The sequence below is a fragment of the Chrysemys picta genome, chromosome 9 (genome assembly GCF_011386835.1).
Source record: "Chrysemys picta bellii isolate R12L10 chromosome 9, ASM1138683v2, whole genome shotgun sequence".
Taxonomy (NCBI): Eukaryota; Metazoa; Chordata; order Testudines; family Emydidae; genus Chrysemys; species Chrysemys picta.
Window position 1 is genome coordinate 56,600,841 of NC_088799.1, and position 18,962 is coordinate 56,619,802.

The window sequence follows — 18,962 nt, forward strand, 5'->3', positions numbered from 1 at the left end:
GGGAGGGAGTGGGGGCGCGAGGAGACATGGCCCAGTCCGGCCCCTCCAGCCGAGCGGCTCCCTCCGGCAGCCGGCTAAGAGGCTCTGGCCCTGGCGGCTCCAACCCAGCTCGGGCCCTGGGGCGCCGGCCGAGCACCCTCAGCCCCAGTCGCTCCGACTCGGCTTGGGCCCTGGTTCCGGCCAGCAGCCGAGCACCCCCAGCTCTGGTCGCTCCGGCTAGGCTCGGGCCCCAGTTCCAGCCGCCGGCCAGTGGCCGAGCACCCCCGGACCCACCGGCCCCGGCCGAGCAGCTCCGGCCCGGCCCCGCCCCTGGCCGAGCACTCCCAGCCCTGGTCACTCCGGCCCAGCTCGGCTCAGGCCCCAGTTTCAGCCAACGGCCGAGCACCCCCGGCCCCACTGGCCCAGTCGAGCACCTCTGGCCTGGCCCTGGCCAAGCGGCGCTGGCCGAGCAGCCCCAGCCCTGGTCCCAGCAGCTCTGGATCGGCCTGGGCCCCGGTTCCGGCCGAGCACCCCCAGCCCAGCCCCGGCCAGCGGCCGAGAACCCCCGGCCCCACCAGCCCCGGCCGAGTGGCTCCGGCCCGGCCCCAGCCCTGGCCGAGCAGCGCCTGTCGGCAGCATCCCAGCTCACAGCCGCCTCCTCCCGGGCTCCGGCTGCTGCTGTGCTGGGGAGAGTGGCGGGAGCCAGGAAAGTTGAACACTGGGGAGGAGGCGGTCCCCTTACCATGCCTCCCTTTTTTCCCCGGACATGTTCGGCTTTTTGGAAATTCCTCCCAGACGGGGATTTGAAGACCAAAAAGCCGGCCATGTACGGGAAAATCCGGATGTATGGTAACCCTAGTTGATTGCCTGTTCTTCTCAAGTGGATTCAGGGAAGCAGCAGGAAACAGGAAGCTCCCTCAGAAGCTGGTGTTAATCAGTTCAGGCTCCTGGGGGTGCTAGAGAGGTACATAAGAGGCTCCTCCTCCTCTCTCTCCCTGCAGCTCCTGCTGCTTTCTGTTATTCCCTCTCACCTTTTCTCCTGCCTGCCTGTTATGTCTCTTGTGCCCTCCTTCCTCCAGCACAGCACTTCACCATCTCTGTGCACCTAGACAGGGCCGGCTCCAGGCACCAGCCTGGCAAGCAGGTGCTTGGGGTGGCCAATCTGGAGAGGGGCGGCATGTCCAGCTATTCGGCGGCAGTTCGGCGGACGGTCCCTCACTCCTTCTCGGAGCGAAGGACCTCCTGCCGAATTGCCGACGCAGATCGCGATCGCGGCATTTTTTTTTTTTTTTTTTTTTGGCTGCTTGGGGTGGCCAAAATCCTGGAGCCGGCCCTGCACCTAGAGCAGAGAGAATACATATGCACCAGCAGCAGACACAGTTTTCTACACTCTGGGCGGCCGCCTCAGTTCACCTGATGGTAAGGCCAGCCCTGCTCAGGCCCTAACCAGTGGGATCATACCAGAGCAGGCACATCAGAATGTCTTTCCAGTTTGGGGGCTGGGTAGGAGGAGGGGAAAAGAAGGGACATGGTTTGTGCTTTACAACATTTGACTGGTTTGGTTTAGTTTCTTTAGGGAGGCGCATTGCAAAATACAGTATTTACTTTTTAAAACAATTTGCACTAGAAGTCCCCTGTTCTCTTTGTTGGAACTAACAGTTTGCTCAGTCTACTGCAAGTTATCCTTAGCTTTGTTCTGTGTTATGAAAAAGTTTTTGGCTTCAGGATTGAAAACATGCATGAATGAGCAATGACAGAACTTCCACGGTGCATTGGGCTAATTCACTAGTCTGGGGACCTGTAGCGATGTGACAACTCACGGGTGCGGCGCCTCCTGCTGGTAGTCTCAGGAATTAGCTCTTGTTCAGCTTGGAACACCCTCTGTTGGCCGGTGTCTCACCTGCCTCTGGCCCCCGTGTCCTTCCTGGACCCTGGTGCCCCTTACCCTCTGGGTTCTGCCTCCAGCAGTAACCCACAGTCTGCGTCTCCCCTCCCAGGGGAACCCCCAACCCTCTAACCCCACCTTGCTTCAGTGGCTACTGCCAGTCATCATCTAGCTCACTGGGGAAAACTGCAGTCTGTAAAAGGCCACTCATCATTGGCAAGGGGGGATCGGACCAGCTGCCTCTGCTTAACCCCAGGCTGCTCCTCCCAGCCCCCTGTACCTGCATAGGCCTCTATCAAGGTCTGCAGCCTGGGGAGTTGCTAGGCTGGAGCTCCCCAGCTCCTCCTCCCTTTCCCCAGCACTGCTCTGTCTCAAGTGCCCTTCTCCCTCTGAAGCTGGAGGGAGAGTGTGTCTAGCTCCTGGCTCATAGCCCTTTTATCAGGGCCAGCTGAGGTCTGATTGGGGCGTGGCCCAGCTATGGCTGCTTCCCCAATCAGCCTAGCTTTTAGCTCGCAGCCCCAGCCCCAGCCCTCTCTCCAGGCTGGCAGTAACCCTTTCCAGACCAGGGAATGGGGGACTACCCCGCTACAGGACCAGAGTGCAAATTTTGGATCAGCTAACAAGTGAAAAGGGTGTGCGGTGGCCTCATCCACCACATTTTGATATATTGCAAAACCACCCGACTACTCAGTGCAGTTTGTTGGGATTGGGAGACCCAACTCAAGAGAGGACCTGGTCTGGAACAACAAGGGGATTGCAGCTCAGGATCAAAGTGAATTGGCATAAACTCTGAATTTGAATAACTGGAAACTGGGTACCCTTCCCCTCTCCAGAGGGAATAGGGCTGAAGTTGATTTTTGGTCTAATGGGTGGGAAGGAGCTCTCAAAACAAATGGCTGTCTTGGGGCATCCAGATGAAAGAGCACTCACAGCAGCAGGTATATGCTGAGGGTCCATTTGTTTCTCACAAGATCTGCACTGCTCATTCCTTACCCTTACATTTAAAAGGTGCATATTTAGTCCCAAGTTCTCAACCACACAGCATGCTGTGTCTGTGGCTCTTTGAGATGGCACATCTTTGACATTAATAACATCAGTTGCCCACCAGCGTGATAGAAATGATGCACTCCTAATAGCATCTTTCTTGGAAGGGAGCTGAAAGGCTGTTATGCTATTAGTGAAAATGCATGGTAAAATCTTTCCCATCTCTGACTGCATGAGGGGCAATGGAACCTAGTTTCAGCAGGTTCTGTAATCCATGCCCTAAGGAGCACGGACAATGGGTTCCTCTTTTGTTATAAAAGAGGGTGTTCTCTGCAGGAGGGCAGAGATCCACTGATACAGCAGGGCAGGAAAGCCCATTAATTGAATGAACAGAATCTAAATTCCCCTATTGTGCGCAGAGGGTGGGTGTGGGAATCCTTTGCATATCCAGGGTTCTGTGAAACTGTCTGGCCCAGGGTTCATCCTATTACATCACCACCATGAGGATGGAGAGAATGTGATATTTGTTTCCTTCCTGGTTCCCCACCAGCAGCAAACTCACAACTAGCTCTGACTGCCACCACTCCACACCCACCCACACCCCCTGGAGCTGTGGAGTTAGCTTGTTACCCGACCCCATATGAACAATGCTTTCTGACATTTAAATTTCTTTGTGTGTGCGTATGTTTGTATTTGTGTTTTGGGTTGCCGTCCAATTATAGCATTTCACTGGGAAATTACACTAGGTATTTCTCTCTCACTTTTTTCACACGTACTTGCTCGGTCTGTTCCCTTCTGCTTTTCACTTTCTCCTCGGACTTGTTCCTCTGCTTTTTGCTCCTTTTTCTTATAATCCTCCTTTCCTTATCTTATATCCTTCCCTTTGGAGTGACTTGTTTCTAACAGTGGTGCTGGTCTTTCTCATTTAGTTTGTGTTTGTGACATGTTCCAAAACAATCATCTCATGTTATTTACAATGTGGTGTTTAAAATGAGATAAGTGTATCAACAAACACAGTCAAATGTGGTTTGACAAGAGTCTCTCCCTGCTCCCCAGAGTGGGGTCCAATCCAACACATCATTTTCTAAGAACAGTCCTGGGATCTTGTTAAAAAGATGTTTGACTATGTTGACACTGAGTGTTGGTGAGCTGTGATGATGGAATGTCTGTGTGGAAATGATTTTGAATCATGTCTTCTCGAGTATGCTCAAACGGAAATTAGGGGGAGTCCTGAGTAGATGTCATCTTTGATTGGCTTCTGAGTGTGGCTTTCAAAAGTAGTCTTCAGTATGCTGGAAGTTGAACCCGAAACACTAGAGCTGAGAGCTAGATGGGTTCAACAAAGAGACCGTTAGCACAGTGGACTGTTCTAATGACCCAGGACAGGTCCGGGATTTTGGGACCTGAGCTTAATTTGTTCCAGCCAGAAAATATTGACCCTAAAAATGATAGGGCAAGAAGTGTGATGTCCTTCATGGAAGTCCTGTCTTTAGAAGTGGTGTTTCCAGGAAGTACAGCAGAGCACAGTTGCTACCAGTTCCGATTACTTGTGGGCAAGATTGATATCTTTTATGGTACCAGCTTGTTTCTCCCAAAACTGCATTAATTTGGCAGGCAAACTTCCCAAAAGCCCAGCTCTGTATTCCAGTATATGCACATATTTACTTCTTGAGATCAGTGCAGCTAATTTCACAGGAGAAAGGGACAATGAGTGGATATGTTGGTGGCCAGAGTGGAGGTGTTTAGAAAGAATGAGCCTGGGCCCTGATTCAGAAATCCATCTCTATTCAGCAAAGCATGGAAACATATGCTTAATGTTAGGCACATGCTTACATCCCCTTGACTTCAAAGCCACTTAAGCAGTACTTTAGTTAAGCCCATGTTTAAATGCTTTGGGGCCATGGATATTAAATTCCTCTGTCAGCCCAGGCCCCCTTAATTTAGCACAGACATTAAATGAGGTGGGGGGAGCAAGGGGACAATGAACATGGAGGGTCAAATTCACCCTGGCACTATGGCGCTCCATTGACTTCACTGGAGTTGAACTCACTTAGGCCAATGCTGAATTGGCTCAGAGCCCGTGGCTGTGTGCCAGAGATGAACAGTAGGAAGGAATTAACTGCCAAGCTTTGATGGACACTTTGAGCTCACAGCTTAACCTTGGAGGGAATTGGTGGGTTTTGGTGTCAGGTAAAAGGTAAAAAAATCACTGAGAGCATAAAGTGCCTGAGAGAGATGACAGCAATCACTCCGCTAAGCATCCTCACTCTTTTCCGTTCTGACCATGCTCACAGAAAAGTCATTCTTCCTTTGCGTGGAAGGAAGCCTGTTTGTTATCCACGTTTAACTGCACATATGTGGTCCTGGAGTGCTGCACATTTCTTTTGGCTAGAGACAGTACCTGGTGCTGATACAGCTATTTCCTTTTCTCCATCTCCTCCTCTAGCTTTCTTTCTGTCCTTCTCGCACTCCTCCCATTTCCATAGTATTGCCAGTAGGCTGCATCCCACTGCTTTCAAATCTCTGTCCATGTGTAATCCACACAGAAGATTCTTCCTCAAATTTGCAATGCAAACCCCTCAAATGAAGCTTCCTCACGGAAATGTTACAATATCTTTCAGAGCTGGGGGTGGGGGGGTGTTTTCCCCTCAGCCTGCCCCTTCTGAGAGTTGACTTGAACCTGAGAACTCCAGAATGGCTGCCCATCTGTCACAAATGTGGTTATGTGCGTGCATGTTACATGTTTCTGCAGCTCTAACTTAAGGTGTAGTTGTGTTTTTACCAGGCCTCTGCTGTTTCCTTCCAGAACGTTTTACCAGTTTGAAGCAGCGTGGGACAGCTCCATGCATAACTCCCTGCTGTTGAACCGAGTCACCCCTTACAGAGAGAAAATCTTCATTACCCTGTCTGCTTACATTGAGGCAAGAACCTTCCCGTGTTCCTTAACCTGCCTGTCAGCGCAGAGTAGTCAATATGGTCTGTGAGATCAAGGTTCTTCCACCTCCCCTCTACTCCAGTCCCTAGCATGAGCTACTCCAGTTCTTCCAAGTAACTCAAGATGTTTGTGCAATGTACACTATGCCTCACGTGCAGACAGTTCTTAGACTGCCAGATAACCCAGAGCTGCAGGGCCTGAGTCCCCACTCCAGCATGCCAGTTTTACAGTAGGGTAGCTCCACTGAAATTGGTGCAGTGCAGAATTAGAACCATCAGGCTCTGCTGGGAACATTGCTACACCTCTGGCAGTAACAGGGCATAAGGGGTGCTCATTGCCAAAGCCGATACAGGCTGCTACTCCACACCCTGTGCAGGTGGGAGGGAGGGAGTGCAGCCACCACCAACACAGCAGCCCACCAGCCTGAACACCAGAACCAATGCTTGGGAGAAAGTTAGAATCTGAGTCATGCCCTGCTTGTAGAGCAGCACCGCTACACACAAGCCCTTCCTCAGGCTGCATTGTCAGGTGACAGTCCAGCACTTGGTGTTTCTCTGCACGCTGTATCCATCTCTCTGAGCTTGTGTTCTCCTCCAGATGGTTAGCAGTTCCCTGCAGTGTCACGGATGATTGTTTTCCAGTGCCAGAGTGCTGTCATCGGAGTAGGGCTGTTGGATTGGGACAGGACTTCAGTTGCTTGGCGACTACTGTCAGCAGGAGTGGTCCTGTGCGGAGCAGAGTGTCTCCTGCAAGATCAGTGGGAGTCAAGGGTGCTCAGCACCTGGTTGGATGGGACCCAGTGCTAACAGACAAAATAAACAGTGCAGTTTGGGGGTAGATGGAAAGTTCAGCTCCGGGCAGCATCTGGAAGGAGAAACGCTGAAAACTAGACAGCTGGTGTCAGGAACACAAAGAAGGAGGTCACTCCATGTAGCAGAGAAGAAAGGGCTGGTTATAATCAGCAGCAGGAGAAAGGCAGGGGGCTACTTAACATTCATTGAGCATGTTCCTGAAAAGGCAGAGCCCATTTTAAAGTGCCCTTGCTTGGTTTAGGCCTAGTTTTTCTGAAGACTATTAACTCTGTGAGGACAGGCATTTTCTCTAAGGTTGGCCCTTCCCTCCCAAAAGCTATTTATCAGAGTGGTGGGGAAATCTTCTTGCAGAAGCCCAGGACCAAGGGAGCAGAATGGCTTGGCATAGTGGAGAATCAAGCCCACAACCCTCTGCTGAATATTCTTTATACAGTAGGCAGTTTGGTCTTTGCGAAGTCCCAAGTGTAAAGCAGGAAAGAAGTAATCCAGTTAATATCCACTTTCCCTGGGCATGCTTGAGTCATTCTAGAATGGCCAGCCTCGTAGTTTGAGGCATGTATATTAGGAAATGACATATGATAAAGCCATGAAATCACCATTGTCTAGTCAGATGTGCTCTTCTCTCTGAATATGGACCACTCAGACACAGTGGTCTTTACTAACATTACAGACACTGTCATCCCTCACTCAAATTGATGGGGAGGAGTTGACGTTAGCCTCATTACGAGCCATCTCCATAATTCTCCCTTCATCCTCTTTCTCCACCCTACTGCAGATGGAGAACTGCACCCAGCCAGCTGTGATCACCAAAGATTTCTGCATGGTCTTCTACTCCAGAGATGCCAAACTTCCAGCATCTCGCTCCATCCGCAATCTCTTTGGCAGCGGGAGCCTGCGAGCCTCGGAGAGGTAGAGGAATTTCCTTTCCTTTTTAAAAGGAGGAAGGAAGACACTGAAGAATAATTAGCAATGGTTATTAACAGTGACAATGTCTTAGTTGTCCATAGTGCTAGTCACCCCAAACCTTCCCAAGGCACTTAGGCCCAAATCCTCAAAGGTATTTGGGCACCTAGCAGCTTTTAAATATCCCACTAGGCTTCTATCTGCATCAAATACTTTTGCAAATCTGGCCCTTACCACTCTATTAAGTGAATAAACTAGTTCCACACACTGCAGGTTCCTTATCAGAGGATCCTGATTTATTGATGTAATTGATTCCAGAGGAGCTCTGTGTTTGTCATGCAGAGGGTGGGATAACCAGAGCTGGCCAGGAAATGATTATTTTCTCCTGCAAAAAAGGGTTGATGAAAAAGATTTGTTCATTGTTGTTGAAAGTTTTCAGGTTTTTATCAAGAAAGTGTTTTGGTTTAAAACTATTACCAAATACCAAACAAAAGTTGTTGTTTTTTGACAAAAACCTGAACTTTATTAACTAAAACAGAATTTCTTTTTGCAAACATGTCTTGAGGGTGCGATTCAGGGCTGGAAAAGTTATGATGTCTGTTGTGGAGGGCTTTTATTTTGTTTGCTGGTTTGTATTTTTTAGGGTTGAAAAAGCAGTCTGTTCTATCATGCTATTGCACTGTGAAATGAAACTGTGCTGGGCCACCCAGAGCATGGGGTGAGGGCTTTGTTATGTTTGTAAGAAACTAAATGGAATAGCCTGTTCTGAGGGGTTGGATTGGTAACATAGCCTTGAACAAGCTGCATCAAGTGCAGTCCTATAACAAGGATATCACAGGAAATATATTCTGTCTGGCACAGCTAGAAATCATGCACCTGGTTCCCCACGGCCTCACACCTTGTGTAGACAGTGAAATTTGTGCACAGTGGGTGAGTGTGAAATGCTACTGTTCTGATCTGGATAGGGGCAAATGATTGTACTCACTTCATAGGGGAAAATGATTATATAAAGTGCAAAGTCATGAAGAATCAGGCCCTTGTTTCCTGGTGATTGTGCAGTGCTGCGTGTTCACGTGCATTGTTCTCTGCCAGAAGGGACATGAGAACAGGGACTAACGCTGAGGTTCTGGAATGGTCTATAATTATCTTTCTCTCCTTTCCTTCCTCCCTTGTCCGGAAATAGAGAAATCAGTGCATTATAACAGCCCCAGGATCCAGATACTGTGTGCCATGGGAGGATGCTGGCTAACCTGGTTATCTAGTAGTGGCACAGTGTGCTGGGGCTGTAGGATTGCTGTTCTCAAGCTGGCAAGGAAGAGGAAGTACCTCATGACCGCCACCTACCCACTCAACCAGCACAGAGGCAGCACTGATGGGCTCTGAAGGGACCCATGTCCAGTCCTTTTCTCCCAGGATTTTCCCTGGGAGAAAAGAAGAATCACTTGAGGTTGTTCAATGCACTACTAACCCTTTGTTGCAATGTGCTAGAGAGCAGGAAGTGGACTCAGTCCCAGAACTGCAGGCCCCACTACATGAGCATGAAGATTCAGGAGGAGAATTTGAAGGACATTGCCAGAGCAAGAGCTTGTTCAACGCTCTTCTAACAAATTTTGTACCTCATTGTTATTGCTGGCTAGTCGCTTAGTAATGAGAACTAGGGTACACCCAGCATTGTCACAGCTGGGACATGAGCCCCATTTCCCTAGATGCCACCTCCCAGCCACTGCCTCCCTCAGAAGAGGGGCTGTGTGAGGAGCATCTGTCCTCAGCAGTGTGTAACCTGTTGCCTTCTGTTTGCTTGCAGTAACCGTGTGACTGGGGTGTATGAGCTCAGCCTTTGCCGTGTGGCTGATGCCGGCAGTCCAGGTGGGAAGCTCATCTCTATCTCTGGGTTGCTTTAGGGGTTATTTCCCCCATGGGGACTCCATTGCTGGAACTTAAAGGGGACCAAAACCCCTGGGATTCATTTTGGGGTTGGATTGTTTTGGCTACTTATTTTGTAAAAGGACTTAAACTTTGGGGGTCAAATCCATCCCTGGTGTAATGCCATTGGCTTAAGTGGATTAATATGTGTGGCCCTTTCTGTCTTCATTAGATGACAGGTTGTGAAGGTCAGCACCTGCAGCACTCCAGCATGCTACGTGGGGGGGGGGGGAAGGAGATGGAGAACAGCTAGTCTATGCATGTCGTTATTTCCCCAAACTCTGACACACACACACACACACACACACACACAAAAACTGTGCTGCAGTGCAGGTATATGGAGCATATCTGCAATTAGATGTGCATCACCGTAGGCCATTCTCCATCTTACCAGCCCCACCCTCCAATCTAAAGGCTGGAACAATGATCTCTAAAGTGGAGAGCTTCTCTCCTTCAGGTATGCAGAGACGACGCAGGCGTGTGCTGGACACCTCTGTTGCATATGTGCGGGGTGAGGAGAACCTGGCTGGGTGGAGACCTCGAAGTGACAGCCTCATCCTGGATCATCAGTGGGAACTGGAGAAACTCAGCCTCCTACAAGAGGTAAGACTGCACCCTAGAAACCTATTGCCAGGAACTTCAGTCAACCAATGGACCTTGACTTGTAATGGTCAAATGCAAGGTCAAACATCCTGTTTAACTGGCAGCTCCTCCTACCCATGTCTACTAAGGTGTGTCTGATGCTTTGCCTTTGAGGTACACTAGAAGCGGATACAACATGCAACTGCTGGTGCTGCGTTCCTGCCATTTGACTCCATCCCCATGGCTCCTCTTGCAGAGATCAAGCACTGGTGTGTGGCAATTTGGACCTACGAAGCTTTAGCAGGGAGGGCTGTGCAGAGGTCTCTTATGTTCTTCTTTGAGTGCTTGCTTTATTAATCCAAGTGGGATGGATTGCACCCTCAACAAATTCGCGGATCAGACTAAGCTGGGAGGAGAGGTAGATATGCTGGAGGGCAGGGATAGGGTCCAGAGTGACCTAGACAAATTGGAGGATTGGGCCAAAAGAAATCTGATGAGGTTCAACAAGGACAAGTGCAGAGTCCTGCACTTAGGGATGGAAGAATCCCATGCACTGCTACAGGCTGGGGACCGACTGGCTAAGTGGCAGTTCTGCAAAAAAGGACCTGGGGATTACAGTGGACAAGAAATTGTATATGAGTCAACAGTGTGCCCTTGTTGCCAAGAAGGCTAATGGCATACTGGGATGCATTAGTAGGAGCATTGCCAGCAGATCAAGGGAAGTGATTATTCCTTTCTATTGGGCACTGGTGAGGCCACATCTGGAGTATTCCTTCCAGTTTTGGGGCCCCCACTACAGAAGGGATGTGGATGAATTGGAGAGAGTCCAGCAGAGGACAATGAAAATGATTAGGGTGGTGGGGCACATGACTTACGAGGAGAGGCTGAGGGAACTGGACTTATTTAGGCTGCAGAAGAGAAGAGTGAGGGGGGATTTGATAGCAGCCTTCAACTACCTGAAGAGGGGTTCCAAAGAGGATGGAGCTAGGCTGTTCTCAGTGGTGGCAGATGACAGAACAAGAAGCAATTGTCTCAAGTTGCAGTGGGAGAGGTCTAGGTTGGATATTAGGAAAAACTATTTCACTAGGAGGATGGTGAAGCACTGAAATGGGTTACCTAGGGAAGTGGTGGAATCTCCTTCCTTAGAGGTTTTTAAGGCCCGGCTTGGCAAATCCTTGGCTGGGATAATTTAGTTGGGGTTGGTCCTGCTTTGAGCAGGGGGTTGGACTAGATGACCTCCGGAAGTCTCTTCCAACCCTAATCTTCTATGATTCATGTCACTTGCATGTTCAAGAGAAGTGCAAAATTTGTAAGGGTCCTACCGCATGCACTCAAAACGAGAGCCTTGCATGGTGTCAAGCATCAGAGGGATAGCCGTGTTAGTCTGTAACCACAGAAACAATGAGGAGTCTGGTGGCACCTTGTAATAGGTCCTAGCCGGGGCTCGACCCTTCCGGGCAGGAGGGGAGCCACACCGACTCACTACTGTGGGAACAAGCAGTCAGTTAGTCCCGAAGCTCCGGCTCTTTGGTGCAGGGCCGGAGCAACCACAGTTAAAGCTCAGGCCCTTGACTGCAGGGGCGGAGCAAACACAGTAAAGCTCAGGCCCTTGACTGCAGGGGCTGAGCGAGCACACAGTTCAGAGCCCAGGCCCTGGATCAGGGCGGGGCAAACACAGTTAAGCTCAGGCCCTTGTTTGCAGGGGCTGAGCGAGCAAACAGTTCAGGAGCCTAGGCCCTGGATCAGGGCGGGGCAAACACAGTTAAGCTCAGGTAAGGCACGCCTAGGCTTTCTGTAGCCGGGCGTTGGGTGAGGGGGAAGCCTGCCACCCGTGAGCGGGGGTGGCAGGGGGGAACGCAGGCCCACCCACTCCACTGCGTTCCAGCCCGGGGCCCTAGCAGCGATTACTGCCGCTGCTGGTCAGTGGGGTATCCAGACCGCAACACACTGACATTGGCTCACACTCGGTTGCAGCCGGACCGGGGTCGGCTACCCCCGGGCTACTTCCACGATCCCCCTCAAAGCCTACCTCGTTCGTCGCGCCGGGCTCGGGCCAGTCCATCTGCATGGGCTCCTCTCGGCCAGGGCTCGGTGGCAGGTCCGGTAGCTCTGCCGGGAAGTCAGGCCAACGGTCCTCGGGCGGCTCCTCTGGGTAGCAGCAGGGGCGGAGGGGTTCGGGTGCAGTCTCACCCTCAGGGTTGGTGGGGTGGGGTTCCCAGGGATTCTCCCAGTGACGGGAGCGGACGGGCTCCGGCGGCTCCTCCTCGTAGCGTGCCCGGGGTAGCTCAGGCCAGCTAGGGTCCAGGCCTCGGTCTTCGGCGGTCTCCTGGCCGGGAGCTCCCGGCCGCATGTCTGCTCCCTGTGGTGGCTGGCCGCAGACTGAGCTCTGGCGGCCGGCCTTTATACTTCCTGTCCCGCCCCTTGACTTCCGGGGGGCGGGGACAAGCGGTGGTGGTCCCACCCACTCTGGTGCCTGCACGTGGGCTCCCTCTTCTGGGCAGGAGGGGAGCCACACCGACTCACTACACACCCTAAAAACTAAACAGATTTATTTGGGCATAAGCTTTCGATGCATCTGAAGAAGTGGGTTTTTTACCCACAAAAGCTTATGCCCAAATACATCTGTTAGTCATTAATGTGCCACCGGACTCCTCGTTATTCAAAAAGACAGAGCTATTCATCTCCAAGCCCTTCTGATGGAGGCAGCACTTAGACCAGCCTTGGAACGCACCTGCTCCGACTCAGCGCCTAGTACGTCAGCCTTGGTACGGAGCACTCCACCGGCACTGGCTTCACCTTCGCACTGCTCACCATTGCCATAGAAGCACCACAGGAAGCAGCGCGCTGAACATGGGCGCTCCCTGGTCTCGAAGAAGGATGGGAAAGGCGACAGGCAAAGGACCCATGTCGGCCCATCTGCCTTTGTCAGGACTGAAAGGTGCAGTCTCTCTGCCCAGGGCTCCGAGCCCAGTACAGGAACTGCCTCTGACTCCAGGCAGCGGCAGGGGTCCCATATACCTTATGGTGCCCTCAGTGTTGGAGGTCTTTCAAGTGGCCAGGGACCTGATGGCCCTACTGGTGCCGCATACACCATGGAACTTCCCTCCATCGGTGGAGCCAGTGACAACCTCCCCCTCCCAAAGGAAAGCCTTCCATGGGGTCTCCCCAGTGGTTGCTTGGTCATCAGCATTCGCCACAGTCCTGACACCAATCCACAACTCCAAGTCTCCGGTCTCCAGCACCGCGTCTGTGGTCTCTGACCCCATGTCCCTGGTCCCCAGCCCCACATTCCCGGTCCCCAGCTCTGAGACATAGATCACCAACCTCACGACGTCAGTCCCAATCTCCTGGGTACCGGCTGCCCTCTTCCCAGCACTGGTCACTGTCATCACACCGCCGCTCACTGACGCCCTGTTCCTAATCTCCGATGCCTCGGTTTCCTTCTCCACGTGTCTCACCGCCAACTCGACGCCAGTCTCCGATGCGGCACTGATCTTTGTATCCCTGCCTCTGATCACCTTCCCCTCAGTACCGCTCAGCCCTGCACCGTAGCCAGCAGTGAGAGGCACCGTTAGTGCCACCATGGTCCCCAAGAGAGAAGTCCTCCTCGGAATTGGAAAGGGATTTTGTTTCCCAGTCCCAAAGGCACCATTTGGCCCATGCACCGGACTGCGGTACCGGCCCTGCAGCGAGTGTCTGGCTGCAAGGTCAATGGCCACTACATTGGCCAAACTGGAACCCATGAGGGCTCCCTATTATGCCAGGACTGTACTCCTGGCTGTCATCCACAGCCTAATTGGGAAAGCAGATTGCAGCACCTCCCGTCTTGATACAGGAAGTACATGGCAGTGGTGGCCACTTACCTGAGGCACTGGGGCATTCAGATCTACCCATACCTCAATGACTGGCTTGTCAGAGGTGGGTCACCGGACCAGGTGCAGTGTGGCCTTTCTTTTGTGCAAGCCACATGTCAGGATCTAGGCCTATTTATCAACGAACAAAAATCGACTCAGACTCCCGTTCTAAGAATAGAGTTTATAGGAGCAATATTTAGCTCCACCCATGCCAGAGCCTACCTGCCGGAGTCCCGATTTTAAGTTATGTTGGATCTCATTGAGCATGTCAGAGCCGACCCGCTCATGACTACCCAGGTATGCCTCAAACTGCTAGGTCACATGGCAGTGTATATGTACGTGGCTTGATGCATGGCTATGGCTCAGATAGAATATCAGGGTTGGAAGGGACCTCAGGAGGTCATCTAGTCCAATCCCCTACTCAAAACAGGACTAATCCCCAATTTTTGCTCCAAATCCCTAAATAGCCCCCTCAAGGATTGAACTCACAACCCTGGGTTTAGCAGGCCAATGCTCAAACCACTGAGCTATCCCTCCCCCCAAAAACTGGAGGGGAGTGTCTTTCTAAAGTTCTTGGGGGGGTATGACAGGGGAGGGACTTGAACCCTGGACCCTCAGATTAAAAGTCTGATGCTCTACCAACTGAGCTAGCCAGGCTCACAAAGAGTAACATCTCTACAGACATGGCTGGTGTCGGTCTTCTCTCCCAACAGACACAATTTGGACTTAGTGGTCAAATGTCCTGTCATCTCTGTCTTGGTGGATGGAACTGCGAGCTGTTTTGGATGGGGTCCCTTTCGTAGTGCTGCTCCCATCGGTAATGTTGGTCTCCAACAAATCAGATCTGGGATGGCCAAGGCCTCTGGAGGATTGTTCCTTCCACATAAATATCAGGGAACGCAAGGTGATACGCCTGGCTTACCAGGCATTCCTCCCCAGCTAAGGGGCAGAGTGGTACAGATCTTAATGGACAATACAGCTGTAATGTTTGACATCAGCAAGCAAGACAGAGCCCACTCATCTGCCCTGTGGCAAGAGACTCTTCACCTGTGGGACTTCTGTGAGCATCATGCCATTCATCTGGAGGCTTTGCACCATAGGCGTCAACTTCCCCTCTGCCTGGTGGGTGCTCAACCCCCACCCCGCCCCACCTCTTCCCACCCCTGCACCACCCTCGCCCCACCGCCATTCCTCGCCCTTCCCCCAAGTCCCCGCCCCTGCCCTGCCTCTTCTCTGCCTCCTCCCCTAAGCATGCCATGTCCGCGCTCCTCCCCCTTCCTCCCGGAAAGTCCTAAGTGCCGCCAAACAGCTGTTAGGCGTCTGGGGGGCAGGAAGCGCTAGGAGGGAGAGGGAGGAGCGGGGATGCGGTGCGCTGGGGGGGAGGGGGAAGGAGATGAGTGGGGAGCTTGGCTGCCGGTGGGTGCAGAGCACCCACTAATTTTTTCCCCCGTGAGTGCTCCAGTTCCAGAGCTCCCACGGAGTTGGCGCCTATGCTTTGACCCTACTGAGCATCTGAAATGCATGGGCGGATCTCCTCAGCAGGTCCTTCTTTCTCCACGAGTGATCACTCCACCCAGAGATCATCAGCATGATCTTTCGAAAGTTGGGGACTCCCCAGGTGGACCAATTCGCATCCAGTCATAACAGGAAGTGTCAGTAGTTGTGCCTGTTTCGCAGTCTAGCCAGAGGCTCCCTGTTCAACGCTTTCCTGCTCATTTGGATGGGAACACTGCTGTACGCCTTCCCGCCGATACCCCTGGTTCACAAGGTCCTACTGAAGGTCAAGAGGGACAAAGCGAAGGGCATCCTGGGAGCTCCAGCGTGGCCTCGCCAGCACTGGTTTGTCACACTTTTGGACCTCTTGGTGGCAACCCCGCTAGAGCTCCCGCTTCGACCGGACTTGCTCTCACAGAACTGAGGCCATCTGCTCCATCTGAACCTAGCATCACTGCATCTGACGACATGGCTTCTGCATGGCTGAATGCAGAGGAACAGGCCTGCCTGGACCAAGTCCAGCACATCCTGTTGGGTAGGAGGAAGCCTTCCATCAGGGCAACTTATCTGGCCAAGTGGAAGTGCTTCACCTATTGGGCCATGGGCTCAGGTCTCTCTCCCTCCTGGTCAACACTACAATCCACCTTGGACTACCTGCTCCACCTCAAGCACCAAGGCTTACTTGTCAGCCATATCAGCCTTTCACCCTCTGGTCCAGGGCAGATTAGTCTTTGCTTATTATATGACAATCAAGTTCCTGGTGCTAGCAAGGCTCATGGGCCCTCCTTTCGAGCCTCTGGCTTCATATTCTCTGCTGCTCCTCTCATGGAAGGTCTCCTTCCTGGTGGCTATCACTTCGGCTCTCAGGGCCTCCAAGATTAGAACGTTGACATCTGAACCCCCTTATACAGTGTTCTACAAGGAACAGGTCCAGCTGCATCCCCACCCAACCTTCTTACCTAAGGTGGTGTCACAGTTCCACAATAATCAGGACATCTTCCTACCAGTTTTCTTTCTGAAGCCTCACAAGACGAACAAGGAGTGTCAGTTAAACTCTTTTGATGTAGAAGGCTAAAGCCTGCGTAACATCCAGAGGACCAAACTCTTCACTGAGTCAATGCAGCTCTTCATCACAGTGGTGGACAGGATGAAAGGTCTGCCCATGTCCACTCAGAGAATCTTCTTGTGGATAATCTCCTGCATCAGATTCTGCTATGAGCAAGCGGGGGTGTTGCCTCCAGCCATTGACTGCCCATTCCACCAGAGTGCAAGCTTTGTCAGCAGCCTTCCTCGCGCAGGTACTGATCCAGGATATCTGTAGAGCCACCACCTGGTTTTCACTTCATACCTTTGTGTCCCACTACGCCATCATGGCCTGGGATGATGCCAGCTTCAGCAGAGCAGTGTTGCAAGCAGCACATCCATGAACACCGAGCCCTCTCCGGGGATATTGTTTGTGAGTCTCCTAACATGGAATCAACATGAGCAAGCATGCAAAGAAGTAAAAACGGTCACCTACCTTTCGTAACTGTTATTCTTTGAGATGTGTTGCTCATGTCCATTCCATGCCCTGCCCTCCTACCCCACTGTCAGAGTCAATGGCAAGAACGAACTGTGAAGGCGCCAGAGTCGGCCCTATGTATACCACTAAGAAAAATCTTCGGTAGCACTGCACGTGGGCGTGCACAGTCCTAGCATGGAACGGACAGGAATAACATCTCAAAGAACAACAGATACGAAAGCTAGGTAACAGATTTTTTGGTAGGCCACTAGCAGGCATTTTGTTGAGTTTATGATAGTTCTGGTATAATGTTATCTTAAAGTGTTCCCATAGTAGCTCATGTAGGAGCTGTGACATTCGTTCTCTCCAAGATACTCATCACCGTGTGTTTGAACAAGGCAATGCAGTGGGAAGGGAATAGTGCAAGTGAAGTTAAGTGCCAGACACTTGAACTTGAAAGTGAATGTCTTTGTCCAGGTTGAGAAGACGAGGCATTACCTGCTCCTACGCGAGAAACTGGAGACAACTCAAAGATCAGGCCTGGAGTCCCTGTCCCCATGTTCCAGTGAGGATTCCGACTCCCATAGCACTTCCTGTGTCTCCTCTCCACTCTCGGCAGATGGTGCCTCAGAGGGCAGGAGCTCGCCCTTGGAGACCCCCAGCGAGAGGCAGAAGGAGCTTGCCGTCAAGGTATCGTATTGCAGCAAGCCAGCCCCTCTAGAAGGCTAGACACTGGGGAGCAAATGGGCAGCAGCATCCTACATAGGCTAGAGTGAAGCTTGGGAGGCCACAGAGAAGGGAGTGGCCTTCATCAAGGTGCGAGGAGGTGACAGCATGGAGGAGGGTTTCAGCAGAGGCAGTGATTAGGGGAGGAGGCAGTGGGCAGGAGATGTGGAAGGAGAATTCATGGAAGGTCTGAGGCAAGCAGGGGAATCCATGAGCTGGATTTGGTGCTCACAGCTGTTCCTCCTGATCAGCAAAATGTTGCCTTTGAAATATTTGTCTCAGCTTCCTCTGGATAGAGCCCCACGTTTCAGGACTGGCAGAGAAGGGCAGATGGGGAGGGTCACTGGCGGGACTGGAAGATGTTTACGTGTTTATGGGGAGAGGTCTTGCTTGCCAACTGGATGTTGCCTTTTGTTTCCCCTGCAGTGCTTGCGTCTCCTCACACATACATTTAACAGAGAGTACAGTCACAGCCATGTCTGTATCAGCGCCAGCGAGAGCAAGGTAGGACCAACTTCCCACCACCATTAGCACTCCCTGCCTCTGACAATGATGTGATAAGCGGTATGGAACTGCTGGTTCTGCTCAGACAGTGACACCTACGGATAGTGAGCTCCTGGCCTGGTCTGCATCGGGAATCTTAGCACAGTGGCTCTCAAACTTTTTTACTTGTGACCCCTTCACATAGCAAGCTTCTGAGTGCATCCCCCCCTTATAAATTAAAAACACTTTTTAATATATTTAATACCATTATAAATGCTAGAGGCAAAGCGGGGTTTGGGGTGGAGGTTGACAGCTTGCGGCCCCCCCATGTAATAACCTCGTGTGACCTCCTGAGGAGTCCCGACCCCCAGTTTGAGAACCCCTGTCTTAGCAGGAGATTCCCGCTGGTATGTGAACAAGGCCTCAGGGTGCCATTTCACTCCACTTTAAGCAGGCTCTGTGTGCTAACACCGATGGCATGCCACAGTCGTCGCTACTAGAGAGGTGCATGGTGCTGCATTCCACGAGATTATCATCTCCCCGTCTATCTCTGCTTTGGCTGAGCAGAGAAGGAGGGGAGAAGTTGCCTCTCCTAATATCGGTCTCCTCGCCTGACTGCAGTTCCTCCCTTATGGGACTGAGGAGTGGGATCAGTCTTGTGAATTTAGTGGTTTCCAGAAACCCACCCCCCAGCTACCAGCCTAGAAACACCAGTGCTCTGGGACGTCAGGGCTATAGGGCCAGCTCCAGAAGGAGGCCAGTGTCAGCACTGTGACAAAGCTTCCCACTTTGCCTCCCACTTACTTCTCCAGAGCAGAGCGCAGGAGGGCAGGGCCTAGTGGGTCTGACCTTGCCAGTTCCTGATGTCTTTTCCATTAGGAGCACCCAGGAGTGGAAGGGA

General features: G+C 51.9%; 1 protein-coding gene across 21 annotated transcripts in view; it reads left to right on the forward strand.

The window, feature by feature from the left end:
• Nucleotides 1–18,962, forward strand: part of KIF1A (kinesin family member 1A) — a 198,361-nt gene that overhangs the window by 168,107 nt on the left and 11,292 nt on the right. For all 21 annotated transcript variants that reach the window (XM_065557170.1, XM_065557164.1, XM_065557163.1 and 18 more), the window contains 6 exons: nt 5,655–5,769; nt 7,371–7,504; nt 9,303–9,364; nt 9,879–10,024; nt 17,330–17,542; nt 18,005–18,082. In XM_065557170.1, the coding sequence (XP_065413242.1) occupies nt 5,655–5,769; nt 7,371–7,504; nt 9,303–9,364; nt 9,879–10,024; nt 17,330–17,542; nt 18,005–18,082 (748 nt within the window). The remainder of the gene's footprint in view (nt 1–5,654; nt 5,770–7,370; nt 7,505–9,302; nt 9,365–9,878; nt 10,025–17,329; nt 17,543–18,004; nt 18,083–18,962) is intronic.